The sequence below is a fragment of the Pteronotus mesoamericanus genome, unplaced genomic scaffold (assembly GCF_021234165.1).
Source record: "Pteronotus mesoamericanus isolate MK-2021 breed Mesoamerican mustached bat unplaced genomic scaffold, CSHL_Meso_final contig_20, whole genome shotgun sequence".
Lineage (NCBI taxonomy): Eukaryota > Metazoa > Chordata > Mammalia > Chiroptera > Mormoopidae > Pteronotus > Pteronotus mesoamericanus.
This window is the reverse complement of record NW_026555085.1, coordinates 20,968,613-20,987,150: the sequence shown is the minus strand read 5'-3', so window position 1 is coordinate 20,987,150 and position 18,538 is coordinate 20,968,613. Positions and strand designations below refer to the sequence as shown.

Sequence of the window (18,538 nt, the reverse complement as noted above, 5' to 3'; positions counted from 1 at the left end):
CGAGTAAGAATCTTAAATTAAAGTCTAAGTCTAAATAGGACCTCCAAGGTCATTTAATCCCTCAAAAAGCTAAAATTAATCTTAAAACTGGCTTAAATTTGAGTTGTTTTTATATTATCCAGAATGCCTTGCAGATGGGTGGGGCATGCTAAATATTGCTGTCACAATTGGTGAAATCTTCCCTGAGCCTCGCCCACACGTAGAGCCTTCTCGCCGCCTGCCGGTCCTTGCCTAGCTGCAGGCTCTTCGCAGTGCCCTTTGTGCGATTCCGGGCGCTGTTAGCGGATTCCAGGTCTGTGGCCCTACTGCCGCCCCCGATCGGTCTTTTCCCTTCTTTTTGTTTCTACTCCTCTCTGTTCTCTCGGCTCCGATCCTCTTATCCCACCGTCCATCCCTCACCCCCACCCTCCTTCAGTCGTTCTGCTGTCTCCCTCCCTCTTGTCCTTTGCGCCCCCCGCCTCCGTCTGGACAGACGTGAGCCCCTTGGATGCAAATTAGGGTCATTCTTGCCTCAGTGCGCGCGTTTTTTATTAAACACTCTTTGCGAAGTCTGAATACATTGATGGAAGAGGCCGGGCTCGGATCTGCCCCGGGCCGGGAGGGGTGGCCGCTGAGCGGGCCCTGGGATGAAACGAGCACCCGAGTCTAGTCTTGGGTGGCCGAGACTGTGGCCTGGGAGCATTAACAGGGCCCGGGGCTCATCTCCCAGCGAGCGCGGGAGACGTGTGGGACCCCTGGGCCGCTACCTCAGGCGTGACGATGGATACACATTTTGGAGACAATAGTAATACTTGGCCTGTCTACCTCCCGGTTTCTGTGATAGTCAAGTAGGATGATGCGTGTGAAAGTACGCCCGCTTGCAGACGTGTGGGTGGGCGTCGACTTCTCCGCGACCCTCGGCGTCTGGCCTCCGTGGGCCGAATTTGGGAAATCTAAGATTTTTCAAGGTCAAAGTGTGTAATGATCTGATTCTGCGAAATACAATGCTGCCACAAATGTCTTTACAACAAATAGCCCCAGCTTCCCAAGATCCGGAATAAAAAATCATAAATAGAAACAATGTGAAAGCCAAGGTGGTTTAAAAAAAAAAAAAGTTTTAAAATGATGGTATGTTTTTGAGTGAGGGAAAACGCAGCAAGAACAAAACAGTTTCCTGTGCCCTGATCGTGAAGTATTCCTTTAGCCCCTGAGCACTGGGTTGAGGACACGGAATTAGGAGGAGCTGCTGCGTGTGTTTTTCAGAAAGCCTGTAAGACCATCATGGCAGAGAAGAAGCCCAAGCTCCACTATCCGAACGGGAGAGGCCGGATGGAAACCGTAAGATGGGTTTTAGCAGCCGCTGGAGTTGAGGTACCTTATATGCTGTTTATTCACAGATTTGTCGTACAACTGTGAGACTTTCGAGGAAAACCTAAATGGAGGAGCCCGGAGCTAGTCCTCTCCCACTAATATTAGACGTGCTTCATGGAGCCAGGATTCCTTCCTTATCATGGTTTCCTTTCTTTTTTCTTTTTCAATAAATGGTATGTAGTGGATGGAATTCTATTTTGCATTGGACTTTTACTTAATCATTGGCTTCTGATCTACCACCAAGAAATATTTATTAATAAGGAGAAAAGAAACGAGCCTGAAATTTGCCAGTTACTCCCAGACTTTTCTTAATTATACAATGTTTATTTCTTGTCTGTATATCTGTATGTGTTGACCCACAGTGTTTTTGTTCTGTTTTAGCTTCTTACAGAAATTATCTGATAGGAACAAAGGTAGAGAGGACATGGCCATGAATTCCAATACCTTTCACTCAGCTTCAAGAATCGTTTATGTTAATAGTGATTACCCAAGAGAAAGGTGGGTGGGGGAAGGTAGAAGAGAGTAAATGGCTGGTAAGCGGTGTTGGGGGGAGACTTGACTTTGGGTGGTGAAAACAATACAATATACGGATGATATATTATAGAATTGTACACCTGAAATGTATATAATTTCATTAACCAATGTCGCCTGAATAAATTTAATAAAAATTTTTTTACAAAGAATCACTAACTTTAAGATAATCTTGTTTCATCAAAGTCCTTCCTTCCACTTATGCGGGAGGATTTTAAAGCAAAATCCAACATCGTGGTGCTTCATCAGTTTTTATGTCTAAAAGACGAGAATTTTAAAACATAACCACGATACCATTATTACACCCTACAAAATTAACAGTTCCTTATTTATCATCTAACATGCAGCCTGATTGTCTCAAACTGGTCTTTATACAGTCAGTTATTCCATCCTGGATCTAAATCAGGCCTATACATTGCATTTGGTTATATTTCCTTCAGTATTTTAAAAATCTGTTACAGTTTCTTCTGCATTTTAAAAAATAAACTCTATACTTGGGAATCATTTTAAATTTATAGAACAGCTATAAAGATAGTGCAGAGTGTTCCCGTGTAACCACCACTCGGGCTCCCCTAATGACAACATTTTACAGAACCATGCCACAACTAAGAAATTAACCTCGGTGCATGACTAAACCACAGACTACTCAAATTTAATTAGTTTTTCCACCAACGTCTTTTACTGTTCCGGGATCCAGTTATGTTTAGTCATATGTTTTCTAAGTCTCCCTCAATCTGTGACAGCTTCTCAGTCTTTCCTTTATGGCGTAACCTTGACAGTTTTGAAAAGAATTGGTCTTGCTTTTTGTTTTTGTTTTTGTTTTTGTTTTTTGTAGAATCCTCCATTTTGGGTTTGTCTGATGCTTTTCTCATGATTAGACTGAGGTTTGGGGTTAAGGGAAAAATAGCACAGGGGCGAAGTGCCCTTTTCATTGCATCATATTAGGGTTTACATAATATTAACATGGATTATCACTGGAGCTGTTAATCTTGGTCACTTGGCTAAGGTGGTGTCTGCCACGTTTCTTATGAAGTGGCCATTTTCCCCTCTTTCTTTTAGATGCAAATCCTGTTTAGCCCGCACTCTAAAAGATGGGAATTAAGCCCCACCTCCTGGAGTTGCGAGGTGGATATTTGCATTTAGAATTCTTATGTAAGAGAGATGTCTTTTTCCTCTCCCTTTATTTATTTATTCAGTCATTCATATATTTTAGTATTGACTTATGTGTATTTATTTTTTACTTTGGGTTATAATCCAGTAATATTTTATTTTGTTTCTCAATTTGTTCCAGCTTTGGCCATTGGGACTCTTTCAGATTCATTCTTTGTATTCTTTCCACATAACCCCATCCCCTTTTTTCCTTCTTTCTCCCCTTTCTTCAGCTTCTTACTTTGTACCACAACAAGGTGCTCCAGGCTCTGCTTATATTTTCCTTGCCCTGGCCCTAGAATCAGGAATTTCTCCAAACCCTCGCCCCTTTTATAAGAAAATGGTATTAACAGCCAAGATCTGGATGCTAAGTGTCTTCATTTGTTTTAGTGTGGAAGAAACTGCCCTGTAGAATTTTCCCCACTCTGCATTTGGCTGATTTACTAACATTTTAACATGTTCCTTTATTCTCTATATTTTCTGCAATGACTGGCTGGATCCAGAGGTGTGGTTAAATCCAGGCGCCTTTTTTTTTCTTTCTATATTTACTTTTTTTTTTTCCTGCCAGACTCTAACAGAGAGAACTGTGAACATATTTTTATCATACGCCATCAGGGGTGCACAATATCTGACTGACTCCTTTTCAGCCATGCAGAGCTTAACCAGTATGTTCTGGTGACATCAGCCTGATTCACACATTATAAAGTTCCCCCTCTACCCTTTCAAACAGTGGTTTTAGCAGCTATGGATCATCAGCAGTGCTAGGGATTACAAAATGGCGATTTTTCTATTTCTTTCATTTCACCCGAATTTATTAACTGTGATTCTTTTATAAAGAGTATTTTTTCATTTGTTAAGTACTTAATTACCTTGAAGTGCAGATCATATAGGAACGGCAAGATAAATGCTTGATTCGGTCTCTTTATCAGTTTTCAGAATAATGAGTTGTTACCCTGGCAACCTCCAAAGAGGGCAAACAAAGGTTGTTGAGTTTAGGGTTTTGTGGCTTATTCGTGTGGTTTGGGTTTTGGTTTCTTTGCATACCATTATAACGCCCCACACAGTGTTTTACAATGGTTTTTAAACTAGTTGATATCATTTTTATATATAAATGCTGACTTATGACTTCTCTTGAGAAACTGGAAGGTCTAATGAGCCTGGGCCCTCGTTCCCGCAGGGCAGCATGGCTGACTCTGAGTGAGGACTGCCCCCTATGCAGCTGGGCCTTCCTTGCTCCGCACAGTTCCCTTCATTCCCTGTCATCTCAGGACATAGTTTGTAATCGTGTTAAGAGGCAGAGTGAAAAAGTTCTTGGTGCCTTGATCTCAACCTGGTCCGCTTATTTGTGTCATCTGTCTAACCTTATATGCTTCTGAATTTACAGTTCCGTTTTATTTAATAGGGTTTGCAATAGATGTAGAGCTGTGTGTAATATAATTCTTCCTCACATTCTCTCTCTTCCCAATCTTCATTCTACCCTGCCCCTCCTATTCTCCTATGAGTCAAGATTCTTGGTTTCATTAATGGATACCCAGCCCTAAGTAAGTTAAACAAAAAAGAACATAGGCCATGTGACCTGCCTATCCTACACCAATCGGAGTGGGTGGGTAGGTGGGGCCGAATAATTAGCCCAGCCTGGGTCTTGGGCTCACCTCTCTGAGCAGGGTAGACAGAGTGTGGTTAGCCTCCCTCACTGGGGCTGAACACAGTGGTTTACAGGAACAATTCCCGAAAGGTGGGTATGGGGGGGTGGGAACGGCTTCCTCACCATGTCTTTACCAAAGGGTATTTTTAGCTGAGTTTGTGCTCATGTAGATCTGAAACAATCAGGAGGGACAGGCTGGCAGCTGCTGGATGAGGCTGTGATTCCTAGCGTCACAGTGTCAGGTTGAGCCTGCGGGGAAAGCACACGCATCTGAGTGACTAGGTAACGACCTGCTGAAGGGCCGCAAGTCCAGATTCAGGGAGTCAGCATCCTCCATCCCAGTCACTTAGTTTGAGTCCTTAGACATAGCTCTGTGCTTTATATTGCCTCTCTACTGCGGGGGATTCTATTTGCCCAAAGACCCTCTCGACCCAGAAATCCAGTCAGATCCCATTGTTAAGAGGGAAACCAACAGCATGCAAAAGAGAAGACTTAATGGCCTTAAGCTCCTAATTCAGGACTTACAGGTGATTCATTTAAAGAACTGCAAGAGTGTTTGAAAAAGTGAGTGCTGTGGTGTGGAAGAGGGCAGTTCTCCGAAGTCAGGGAGCAGAGATACACTGATGGTGCAGACCAAAGCCCAGCCTCAGGGAGCAACTGCACTCCCGTCGCCTCCAAGCTCTGCCAGGTGTTTCCCTTCCCTCTCTGTTCCACCCTCTCATCTCCCCTTCCAGCTCCAGTTTCAGCTTATTGACCAATAGTTTTACAAAGCTTGATGAGATTGAGATGGAGAGAGAATGAGAAATCATTCCTCTATCAAGAGCAGAGAGAACTCTAGAGAGATGGTTCCTCTAGTGAGAGCATACATTTTGCATGTCCCAGAAGTCAAAAATCAGGATCAGAACCATTGGGAAGAACTCATTCCAAAAAAGGAAATTCTGGTCTGTTTCAGCTATGAAGGTGGGCCTGGGGTCGGACACCCACCTCCCCACTTTTCCATGTGCTTTAAATTGTCATGGTCATAAAATTTTGAGATCAGTAATATGGAGGGAACACCACCGGCACCGCGTCTGACCAGCTGGGCATTTGGACAAATGCCTAAGCATTGCTGGCCTGAGGCACAGGACAGAGTGTCTATAGAGGCCCTGAGACCCCTCTCCTCATGCCACAAGGACCCTGGCCAGTAGCAGAAGCCATATCTGCACCCCATATCCCAGCTCTCCCCCTGGGTCACCTGGTTGAGACCGAGGCGGGGCACTGCGGAGTCTATGCCTGTCAGCTCTGCCCGTCCCTGGGATGACTTAGGTAGGAGCACACACACCCGGAACCACGGGGCAAGGCTGCTCCGTGGGGGGAGGCCTCTTCTTCCTGAAGAAGGCATGGAGTTGTGTTAGAACATTTTATAATGTCAGGAGAAAAAGAACTTGTTTTTACTTTATTTCTCCCCCCCAACCACCACCCAACTTTTTAATTTGAAAACTTTCAAACCTAGAGAAATATTGTAATGGTACAATGGATACCTTTCAACTAAGTTTAATTGTTAATAATTTGCTACATTTGCTTTCTTCTGTTCTCTCTGCTTTTATTTCCTTCAATCCTTTGAAAGTAAGTTGCAGACGTCAGCACATCTCTTCCTCCTAAGAATAAACTGTCCTAATGACCACAGTATCATTGTCACAACTAAGACAATACTAAGTTTATAATATCTAATATACAACCCCTACATCCCCCAAGTGTCTACATGAGTGATGTATATTTGTGTAGCAGTTATGGCTGCCTCCTGAACCGCCACCCCAATCCAGCATCTAATCAGGATTCAGGCATTTGGTTGTCTCTTTTTCTCAAACGGTTCCTTCCCCCTCTACCCCCATGCCCTTGATGCTTTGAAAGGGTCCAGGCCACTTTGTTGCAGAATTCCCACATTCTGGATTTTCCATGATTTGTACCTCACTGTTAGATCCAGGTTAAGTGTTTTTGGCAAGATCTTTACAGTGTCACTGTGTCCTCTCATTGCGTCATAGCAGCAAGCGCATGACATCTCAGAGTGTCCCCCAATGGGCAGCCAAATTTGACCACTTGGTTAGACAGATGGTGAGACCTCTAGGTCCCTCTGCTATAAAGATACATTTTTCCTTTGCCATAATTAAGTAACTCCTGGGTAATAACATTGAGACTGTGTGACTAGCCTGTGTCTCATGACCCAATGATTTCAGCATCCTTTATAATCCTTATTAGAATCAGTTATTACATTGTAGGTTTCAAATTGGGGGTTTTCTAATTTTATCATTAATTAGCAATAATTCTAAATTCGCACAAATTCTGCTGTCAAAAAAAAAAAAGCTTTCTCCTGCCTCCTCCCCTTTTTAATATCATCATTTCTGGACACAGTGACACAGTGATGTTGTTGTGGTTGTTGTCATTGTTGTTATGTCTTATAATCCATAATTGACATCACTGTTTCTGACATCAAAAAGATGCTTGAATCATCCCAGATTTGGCTAGGGAATTATCCTCAGGTAGGGTCCTAAGTTTGCCTTTGATGCATCTCATTGGTCTTTGAGTGTCCTTGCTTCCCGATGTGACAGAATCAACCTTCTTTCCTGGGAGCCCTTGTAGTGGGCAGTGAGCTTTAGAAACCAGGATGTGGGTGCTAACTGCTCCTCTTGTATTTTGCAGCAATTTAATTTGAAATTTGCAGTCCTGAACCTGTAATAACTTGTACCTTTTCTTTGGGGGGGTATCTTTTTTAAATTCAGTTTGATGAAGAATTTTTAGAAACAAAAGAACAATTGCAGAAGTTGCAAGACGGTGAGTATGGACGTGTGACGACTTTCAGTAATACTGATACTCTTTTCTAAAGAACTGATATTTATGTGGAATGGCAAAGATGCTACCAACATTAAACATTCATAACAGTATCCTAAAGCCAGACCAGCAAGAGGGAATAACAGCTGAAATTGCCAGGAAATCACTTCTTATTCAGTACTTCTATAAGGACGAGCTACAGGGAGAGAGCACTTCCTTCTGCCATCCAAGAAAACAGCCCTTCTCCCCCTGACCTCCCTCATCCAACCTCCTTCTCTCCCTTCCTTCCTCTCTCTCATCCCTTCCCTCCTCATTTTCCTTGCCTCGCCTCTTTCGCCTCCTCCAAATTATCTGAGGCACCGGGGCCCACTAGAGTATGCAGGTAAAATTCTCCATTTACACTGGGCTGCATTTCCAAAGTAACTACTAAACAAATGAAATTAATAAAAGGCCCCCTTTAAATCCTAGTCAACCCTACCCTCTCCACACCCAGGCTCCGTTCAGAGGGAAGCAACCCGCAGCCTGTAGAGTGCATGTGGCCCAACACAAAATCATCAATTTATTTAAACCTTTCTCTTGCTCATCAGTTTTTCTTAGTGTTTGTGCATTTAATGTGGCCCAAGACAATTCTTCTTCCAGAGTAGCCCAGAGATGCCAAAAGGTTGGGCACCTCTGCTAGGACATACCTAGCAGCCTGTAAGCAGCCTGCCCCGCAACCTTCAGCCCGGTCCCCAAGCCCAGGCCGAGACTCCCCGGGGAGGGACCAGCTGTGCAGGGCTGTAATGCCACCTGTCGTGCAGGACACTGCCTGACATCATGAGGCATATGCTGAGTACTCATTTCCCCTCGACCTTCACATGCCCTCTCCCTTTGAGCTCCTCCAGGGCTAAACTACCCTGTACTTGCAGCTCTCCCTGGGATTTGGAAGTGTTTGATACCAGTTTGTTGAAGAAAGTAATAGGTTACTTTTTGATCAGTGACAGCAGACATGGTAGTAAGTGCTCAATGGCTGTGAAAGAGAAACACCAGCGAGAGCCCGTAAGTAGCAGTTGGTGATTTCGGCTTCATTATCTCGTTGCCTAAGGCAGCGCAGGCAGTGGAACATCGTACAGTGATGTAGTGTTCTGTTCTGCGCTGTCCGATGTCGGAACCACTAGCCATCTGTGCCTTCTGAGCACTTGAAATGTGTCTAGTGTTACTAAGGAACTCCATTCTAAATTTTTCAAATTTTAATTAATTTAAATTTAGGCTTAACTAGACACGTGCAGCTACTAGCTACTCTCTTGGCCAGCGCAGCTCTGAAGAAATGTCTTCATTTCATATCCATACTCCTATCACTGTGAGTGGGTACTTTCCCAGGGGTGAGAATGGAAGGGGAAAGAAAGCTAGTTTTCATGCTGCTTTGACGGCTAAATCTGCTCCCCCGAATGCAGTTGAGGTTATCTATCTGTCATCGGGGAGTTTTACACCATTTCCTAAGGCTGTGGCCCCCACTATCCCGTTTCATTCCCTAGAGCACTTTTTAGGGGTTGGGGGACAAGGGAGAGATCACCTCTAACCCTGGGCTTCCATTCTCAGGTAACCACCTGCTGTTCCAGCAAGTGCCGATGGTTGAAATTGACGGGATGAAGTTGGTGCAGACCCGCAGCATTCTCCACTACATAGCGGACAAGCACAATCTCTTTGGCAAGGACCTCAAGGAGAGAACCCTGTACTGCGGCCCCCTCCTGAGTGTTGTCACTGTCAGCTTACTGATGCCTTAGCTCATTTGCAGTCTTCTACAGCACACACCCCGTCTGCTTTATGTCTTCTTGTATCATTAGTGTAAACACGGAATGAAAACCTAGAAAGATCATCAAGGCCAGAAGCAAAGTCAGTACAGAGTATCGGAGTAAAATGCTAGAAAAGAATTGAATTCAGATAGTGGATCCCGTATCTGGAGTGTGATAGTTACAGTTTTCAAAATCTGCAAATGCTTTCGTAATACTTTTTACCTTTCATATAAATTTATGACCATTGGGTATTGGGAATAGGAAGCTGCTGTGACATTCGAGGCCTGGGGTACTGTGCCTTGAATTATAATTTGAAAGCCTGGTCCTTGTACCTTCTAGATGCATGACCCTCGGCATTGTGTTAAGCCCTGGAGTCCTGATGGGCTTCCTGCGCAGTGGGGATTATAGTAGCACATTCCCCAGAATGTCATAGGATTCAATGAAACACCAGACATAGAGTGTTTACCACCATGCCTGACACATACCAAGCATTCCATAAATGATACCCACCCTTTCTATAAATGTGGAGTTCCACCCACACTGCGCTCGTGTGCTGGTGTGGGAGTGGAGGAGCAGGGGCTGAGAGAGAAGGCCTCAGGACTACTGTGTTTTCTGATTTGTGACAGGTTTTTCTGAAGGAATTTTCCAAATGATAACTATAGGGGTGTTTGGTATCTTTCCTCTTAAGAGACAGGTGTAGATGAATGCTTCGTGGTACTTAAGTTGCCAGACCCTAAGAGAAAAAGCACTCCGAATTCTTAGTTGTGGAAGCCAATGAGTTCTAGAAAGGGGAAACTAAGAAAAGTGCTTTTTGGTTTTCAGGATTGACATGTATGTGGAGGGGACGCTGGATCTGCTGGAACTGATTATTATGCACCCTTTCCTAAAACCGGATGATCAACAAAAGGAAGTGGTTAGCATGGCCCAGAAGGCCATCCTTCGATACTTTCCTGTGTTTGAAAAGGTAGGAAGCAGAGAAGCCTATGAACAAGCAGAACCAATACCACAGGGAGCTGCCACCAATGCCCCTTTCTGCTCAGGACAGTGTAAGGCTGAGCTCCTTTGGACTAACCCGCTGGACACCTGAGACCTGACTTTAGCCATCAGCGCAAAGCCAGGGTGTCTTGGAGCCTCTCAGACTCCACTAGGAGCACATTATTCTGACGTCTGGGAAAATATGGCTCACCACATGTATGCATTATCATTCCTTACATTCACCTGGTACCCACCTTGCACAAGGTACAGGAAAGCAGAAACTCCCTCATTCATTCATTCATTCATTCATTCATTCATTCCACAAACATTTGCAGAACAATGTTATTGTATCAGACACTCTACCTGACAGTTTGATATGAAGAGAAGAACCATTGTTCTTTATTTCTACCTGACAGTTTGATATGAAGAGAAGAACCATTGTTCTTTATTGCTCTTTTTTCTGTTTTGTTATTTACCTTGTCTTATTACTCTGCTTTTCTGAACTTCAAACTCCTCTTTTCCTCAACTGAGAGGAATTATTTTAAATGTTTCAATTAAAAAACGAAAGAAGAAAATGTAAAAATAGGGGATTGGCAGACTTCCTCTGGCCATCTTCATGCAATTAGATTTAAGAAGAAGAGGTATTTCCTAGGTTTTTCTGTCACTCGATTTCATGTTCTCTTGCCCACAGGCATCTTGTGAATGTAAAATATGAAAATGCAGACATGTGGTGTGACAAGGGAGAAACAGGTGCCTTGGGGAAAAGGCCATTGCTGGTTCCTATGTCCCAGTGGCCCAGATGATGTCAGGGCTCCTCCCAACATGTGAACTAAAAATGGTTACTCCTCTTTTATACATAAGGGAACAGAATGACAGAGAGATTGAGTGATGAGCCCATGGAGGTGGGCTGGGAATGGAACTCAGCCCTTGGACTACAAATTCTGGATTCGTTCTACTCCCTAACTTTGGCTCCAGTGGCTGTGACAGGGTCCCTGTTTGTCATACACATCACCCACACATGTGTGCCCATGTCCGCACACTTAAGAACATCTGAGAGTTTACTGCCAAAGGGATCTCCCCTCTTCCACCACGACTCCTATGACCCTCTGCAGCTATACGGTACTCAAAATAGGGATAATGCCCTTAACTCTCTCTGGTTTAGAAGATGTGAAAAGAAGCCTACTTTTTTATAGCCAGGTCCAGTTAATGACTAAGTGTTGATGTTTGCAGAAACAACTGGCCAACGAGATTGGACTCCTTGGCGAGGACCTATCATTTATTTCTTACATGACTTCCTGAATTCATCAGGGCTAGTTCATTTCTGTAAATGTATCCTCAGTATTTATGGAATAGATATATCCTTTGAAAGTACTGGATGCTAAACCCGGAATTAATGTCTTTTGCCTTTACAGTGTTTCATTCTGATATAAAGCAGATATTTAATGGTGCTTTCATATCTGTACTTTTCATACATGCACACTCTTTGGGATAGGGAGCTTCCTTTTTAATTGATGTCATTAATAAAGAGATGAAAGGATAAGTCTGTAGTGCCGCCACCCCTCGGGTACTGCACTGACTCAGTAGTTTCATCAGTTTCTCTGTTGTATTGTAACTGATGTAAACCACTTATACCTGCAGGTTCTAAGGGAGCACGGACAGAGGTTCCTCGTTGGTAATCAGCTGAGCCTTGCAGATGTGGTTCTCCTCCAGACCATTCTAGCTCTCGAGGAGAAAATTCCCAATATCCTGTCTTCATTTCCACACCTGCAGGTAAACAAAACCACATATTAGAAGCCTGGCCCAGAACTTTAGCCCTTCGATGCCTGTTGATGAGTTGGCTGCTTGCATGTATGTATAAATTTTTAAGATTCTAGCTGGTAAAATGAAATTAAGGTACAGACTTGACATTTTTTTTTTTTTTTTTTTTTTTTGCTCTCCAAATCTTTATAGCTGAAAGATCATTTACATGAGAAAGAAGTTTTATTTTGGTTTTGTTCCATGACTACACTCATACACAGCTTAGCCAATAGGCACTTGCGATAGACGTACTCACATGGGAGGGATGCATCTGTACCTGCTGACTATACCAACCAGGAGGACGTGAGCTTCAACAACAGAAAAGGTCTCATCATCAGGGCATGGCTCCCGTTGTCAGAAATAACATGGTCTCAACTCAGAAATGTCCAAACCTGAGTTCTGAGAGCTAGTAAGAGGCACCTTAAACACCATCCTAAGGAATTCCCACCATTCCCCTTCCCAGAAATTCCAAGGAAAGGCCCGTGTGTGGCTCAGCTGATTCCTCACTATTATTCTGGCAGGATCAATCATAAAATTTTCAAGTAGAAAAGGGCTTTAAAAAACTAATCTCATCCAATGCCTTCAACATGAGGAAATAGAGACTCAGGGTAAAGAAGCTGGCAGTCGGATGGCCCAGCTAGTGGGTCCCTGAGTTTGGCCTTTTGTTTGCAAGTGCAGTGGGCTTTCCTTTGTACCAGAGGATGGCAAAATGCAACCCATCCTTACCCCAGCCAGGCCACGTCCAGCCTGCTGCCTAGTTTTGTATAGCTCTTGAGCTAAGAATGGCTTTTACATTTTTAAACAGTTGGGGAAAAAATGTCTAAAGAAAATAACATTTTATGATATCTGAAATTACATGAAGTTCCAATTTCAGTGTCCATAAGCATGAATACTTTATTGGCACAAAGCTGCACTCATTCATTTATGCTTTGTCTGTGGCCCCTTCTGTGCAGCCACGGCAGAGTTGAGCAGTTCTATCAGAGATAACACCTGGCCTGCGAAGCCTAGAATATTGACTAATCGGTCCTTTATAGAATGGTGGTCAGCCCCTGATATAGACCACATTGATATATCTTTGACAAACTTATCAAAGACCCAGAGACACACACACACACACTTAATCTCCAAAGAGTCACACATGTCCTTTTTTCTTTTTTAAAAATAATTTTTCCAAGTCCCGTAAACATCATTTTGATATACTTTGAGAGCAACACCATCAGTTAAATGCATACACACAATGAGAATAAAAATTTTCAACAAGGCAAATAGCCATTATGAAGAAGATACAGTGATGAACATTGTTTATTTGACTTTCATACCAGTAGGTTCTTGAAATGGCCCAGGGACCTACTGGTATTTTTCTTCGATGACGCTAACAACCTGTTTTTAAACCCCAGGCACATTTGCTTAAATACAGTTTTAATCTCTGATCAGATCAAGCATCAATACTAAAGGACTTCAGAATCTAACACCAGACCTTAGGTTAATTAAAGGGTCATCCCTACATTAATTAAAGGGTTAAAAATTATAAAGAGTCACAAAATTTTATTATACATGATAAGCACAAACCCCATGTAAATTTTGAAATGATAAATCTTGTGGAACAAGCTTCTAAATATTGGTATAATTTTCAAAACTAGATAATACAAATAGTTCAAATAAGTAATAAAAAGAAAATTGTCATTTATATAGCAGTAATTGACATGATTAGAGTTTTGTTAATATTACATGTGTATTTATGTGTTTGTGTGCATGCTTAAGTCTATGCTTTGTTTATAATCAACAGTTAACAAATAGTAGCTTTTTAAATAAATGACCTCATCACTTTGAAAGATTTTTATTAGAATAATTACATATAATGGATATACACTTCTTCATATAATTCAAAATTTTTCCTGGATCAGATAGACTTTTTTCTCAGTTACTGAGAATTGGTAAGATTTAACTCTATTAAAAAAATATGATTTTTTTTTCTTTCATTCTAGTTTACATAAATATCTGGTATGTGAGCTGTAGGCTACAAAACATGCAGCTGGCCATCTCCCACACATAACCAAAAATAAGATTAATTGGCTACTAGAAGTGAAAAAGTCCAGGAAAGCCAAATCTTAAAATCTAAATTGTACCATCTGATGACTTTTTAAAGTACTTTTATATAAATGACCCATGCATTTTCTGTGAGTAGATCAATATATTTAAGGTACTTCCCGAGTCTTTTATTCCTTTTCTTTCCTCTTTAAGCATGAATCATAATCCTATTCTAAGTATCTTTTTAATTTTTCCTGTCTCTGAAAAAAATTCACATCTTGCTGTGAACCATGAGATTTGCATAAAGCCTGGCCTAGATACTAGCTATTGTTAGCAGAGATTGTAAATAACCATGCCAAGAGGTCAGACCCTGAACAGATGCTGGATTATGGTTCTGGTTGGATCACTGCAACAAATATTTATTAAGCAAATTTTGATAGAGGGACCATTTGGAACATTGTGGTTAACCTTGAACTTCCATGTTTTCCTGTTTCAGGAGTACACAGTGAAAATGAGTAATATCCCTACAATTAGAAAATTTCTTGAACCTGGCAGCAAGAAGAAGCCTCCTCCCGATGAGATCTACGTGAGAACTGTCTACAACATCTTCATGCCATAAAACAACACAGACGTCTGTGAGTGAGAACTCGCCCCTAGAGATTGCCATGTCCGCAATAGTATCTTAATTGATGCCAGGCTGCGTGATCCCAGCTCTGTCGTGGTGCTCTGTATAGTTGTTCCTAAGTTGGGTCTTTCGTGTCAAGGAGGTCTCTTCTAAAAATATTGACTTTTTTTTTTTTTTTTTGTCCAGTGGATACCGTTATGGACATTTTTCTGAAAACCTTTTTGGAGAGGCTGGCGAATAAGTTAGATCTGATCTGAACTCGTTTCCTGACAATAGGTGTGGGCAGGACCTCATGTTCTCCCCTGAGCTTCTTTTCTCCTCTCTTTTATCCCATTCTAAACCCTGTCTGGTCTCTTCCTAATTTTTAGTGTCTAATAACAACAGACTATCTAGTGAATCTCTCTCCTCGGAGCTATTATAAATCCATGGTAGTAATGAATGCAATCCATATAAGCCAAAATAAAGAATTTACAAATCATCGCCCTGTTGCTAGAATTTTTAAATTAAATTGTTTGGAATCTATAGTACAGTTACATGGTTCATAAATCAAAAAAGTATAAAAGGCTGTACAGTTGGAAATATTCTTTTCAACCCTGCCTCCAGCTACTTGGTTCTTCCCACAGGCAAACATAGTTATCATTTGTGTATCCTTCCAATTATATTTGATATACACATAAGAAAATATAAATGTATATTACTTTTATCTTATCACCCAAATGTTCATTTGTAGACTTGAAATTTTTGCATTTCAGACAAAAAAAGATGGTTTATTCATACTGCTTTAAACATGTGTTGATTTATGGCTCAAATATTAATTGAGCACCTATTATGTGCCAAGCACATAATAAGGGTCCGACAGACAGAACCCTAGAACAGAGCCCCTGCTCCAGAGAAATTGACTGCACAGTAGGGGAGATGGATGTGTAAACAGCAGAAGTAATTTTGGAAAAGGAAGAAATGCTGCTTTTTCAAGTATCAAATACTCAGAAATTTAAAAATTAAGGAAAGGCAAGTTTTTGATGAGGGCTCGTAGAGGGGACACATTCGTCTTTTACTGCAGGAGGGGTTTTTGCTCAGATTTAAGAAAAAAAAAAAAAACAGTCACGAGGTGATCATTAATGCTTGTCACAATCATTGCATGGGCCTAGATGTTTTATTAGAAGAAAATCAAGTGCAGACATCCGGGTAGTTGCCCTCACGCTTTCACAATGAGAGCGCTCTGTCATCACTGACATTTAGCACTGTTGGGGGAACAGGGGCTTGGTGACACGAGCAGCGCTGGGCCAGGGCCCGGGAGCGGTGGCCGCCCAGACTGCTGCTGCTGCTGCTGCTGCTGCTGCTGAGGGAGAGGCCCAGGCTCCGGCCAGAGAGCGAGAGCCAAGGAAAAGAGGAAAACGGGGGAATGTGTAGTGAAAAGGCTCACCCTTCCCCTAAGCTGGACCGGAGACAAGTCTGACCTTTGTCTCTGGGAGGTGATGTCTAAGCCTTTGGAATGTCATGCCTGATAGGAGTGTCTTTGTTCACCTGGGGACCTTGGACCAGTCAGAGGGTGACGAGGTGATCTGAGCCATACCAGTGTCGGGTGGGGGCTTTGGGTCATGCGGTGTCAGCTCCACTCTGGAGGGGCCGGAGACGGACCACCCACGTGGGCAGTCAGGTAGGCCCATGTGATGGAGCCTCCAAATAAAAACTCTGGACTCAAAGCTTGGGTGGGCTTCTCTGGTTGACAAGACTCCATTGTCACACATGGTTGCCAGGAGGAGTTAATGCCGTCCTCGACTCCCCAGAGATGACTTCTGGAAGCTCCGTGCTTGGAACGCTCCTGGGTTCTGCCCTGTGCACCTCTTCCCCTGGCTGATCCCCATCTGTATCTTCTCCCTGTAATAAAGCAGAGCCGTGAGTATACCAGCTTTCACCGAGTCCCGTGAGTTCTTCTAGAGCATTGTTGGACCTGAGGGTGTTTTGGGGGACATCCCCTTGAACTTGCAGTTGGTGTCAGAGTGAAGGTGGTGTTTAGGCCTGCTCCCTCTCAACTCCTTATGGAAGAGAAACATTTTACACTTGTTTGAAGATTAATTTACACATGGGAACCAGATATGGACTTGATAACACCCAGGAGTGTGTATTATTGAGTTTTGGGGGGTGGCAGCAAATTTGAGCTTTTTTATCCTACCATCTCAATGTGGTTTTACTATTCAGTGCCATTTCCTGACAGTAGTGATCGAGAGTCTGCTATATAGGCCCTAAGGTCATTTTGTAAACATTGCTCTTTGGGTTTTAATTCTCTTGGATGCCGGGGGCACTCAGTGCTGGCTCTTTGAGGAAACAACCGAGGAGGAAGTTTGGCTTCTGCGCTGAATTAGAGGACTAGAGAAAATGACCACAAGAGGGCAAGCTTTTTCAAATAAAGACAGATTCTCATATCTTTCCTGCTCATGGTAACATGACCTTAAATTGTGCAATTCAATCCTCATATTGGAAACAAGTTCCTGTCCTGCCTCAGGAAGCATTACCTGAGTTTGGTGGACACTCCTGTCCACTAGTCTCAAACTTTTCCCCTCTCTGCCATTTTCATGAGCCACCGGACTCTGGTGCTAGAGTAGGAAGTCAAGCACTGGGCCATTTACCGTCAGAAATACCAGGGCTAGACCCAAACATGTGAGACGGGGAGCTCGAGCAGAGGGGTGACACGAGGCACAATGACTAGAATCCACAGCAGGTGAACCAACGGGGGTCAAGGGCAGAGCCACGTATAAATGGGGTAGTTACAGGCGCTCCAGAGTCTGAGACAGAAGGGGAAAAGGTCAACGGTGCGGCTCTGGTGTCTGTGACGGAGGAGGAGGAGGTGCAGCGCCTACTGAGCGCGGGCCCCAGCCTAAGCCCCACAGAGAGGCTTTGGCAGACTGGGTGCTGCAGGGAACACCTGACCCTCCTGCTGCCTGGCTGAGGTGGTTTGGAGAGGCCAGCCTCCTGGGGACCCAACAGAGCAGAAACTGAATTCCACTGGACAGGTCTGCATCAAACAACAACCAGCATGGGCCCTTGTATTTGCTGGCGTTCCCTCTTCATCGAATGTGCCTTTTACTCCTTTAAGCAAATTGCCCAGATAGCATGGCAGAGTTTCTTCTTGTTCAGTCTGCCTGAACGTCCCCACCTAAGGGAGTGCCTCTGACCAGGGGTTGGGTAGCACTTCTCCCACACTGGCCTATCTTTCTTAGCATCCTGTTTTGTTTTCTTCAGAGCACTTGACACCCTCTGCCAATTTTATCTATTTAATCAAACCCTATCTTCATATTGAAAGTGGATTTCTTGGAGAAAATGTCATTGGGTCTTGTTTTAGTCCACGCAGTCTCTGTCTTTTAATTGGTGTATTTATGACCACATTTAAAACCATTATTGATGTAGTTGAATTAATACCTACCATGTTTTTTAATTGTTTTTTCTTTGTTTCCCTTGTTCTTTGTTTCTTTTTTCTTTTGTCTTCCCCTTTTTTTCTGCTTTCTTTGCTTTTAATTCAACATTTTATAAGATTCCATTTTTCTCTTAGCATGTCAATTCTTGCTCATTTTTTAAAGAAAGTTTTATTTGTTGCCCTAGACTTTGCAATATTTTTTTATAGCTACACTAAGACTGCTTTTGCCCTGGTTAGGCGGCTCAATTGCTTCGAGTATCATTCCATTCACCAAAAGTTTATTGGTTCGATCCCTGCACAGGGCACATACCAACGTTGTAGGTTCTGAGGCAGGAGGTAGAATAGGAAACCCTGAGATACTGTAGCTGTCATCAGTCAGCATCGTGATTTTCGAGAATTGCCTGTCACACCTGATAATGATTAACACTGTGATTTCCTCCCTCAAGTGG

At 42.9% G+C, this 18,538-nt stretch overlaps 1 protein-coding gene across 1 annotated transcript; it reads left to right on the top strand.

Annotated features, from left to right (window-relative positions):
- Window positions 1–164: 164 nt before the first annotated feature.
- LOC129067524 (glutathione S-transferase A4) lies at window positions 165–16,592 on the top strand. The gene is made up of 8 exons (XM_054569479.1): window positions 165–292; window positions 1,243–1,350; window positions 7,432–7,483; window positions 9,059–9,191; window positions 10,075–10,216; window positions 11,866–11,997; window positions 14,549–14,687; window positions 16,435–16,592. The coding sequence occupies exons 2-7, from the start codon at window positions 1,261–1,263 to the stop codon at window positions 14,669–14,671; spliced, it is 672 nt and encodes a 223-aa protein (XP_054425454.1). The 5' UTR covers window positions 165–292; window positions 1,243–1,260; the 3' UTR covers window positions 14,672–14,687; window positions 16,435–16,592.
- Window positions 16,593–18,538: the final 1,946 nt, after the last annotated feature.

Excerpts from the sequence above, each read along its gene's own strand:
- LOC129067524 (XM_054569479.1), top strand. The coding sequence starts at position 1,261 with ATGGCAGAGAAGAAGCCCAAGCTCCACTATCCGAACGGGAGAGGCCGG. Across the intron at positions 9,192-10,074 it reads GACCTCAAGGAGAGAACCCT|GATTGACATGTATGTGGAGG; the intron begins GTACTGCGGCCC and ends TTTGGTTTTCAG. Across the intron at positions 11,998-14,548 it reads CTTCATTTCCACACCTGCAG|GAGTACACAGTGAAAATGAG; the intron begins GTAAACAAAACC and ends TTCCTGTTTCAG.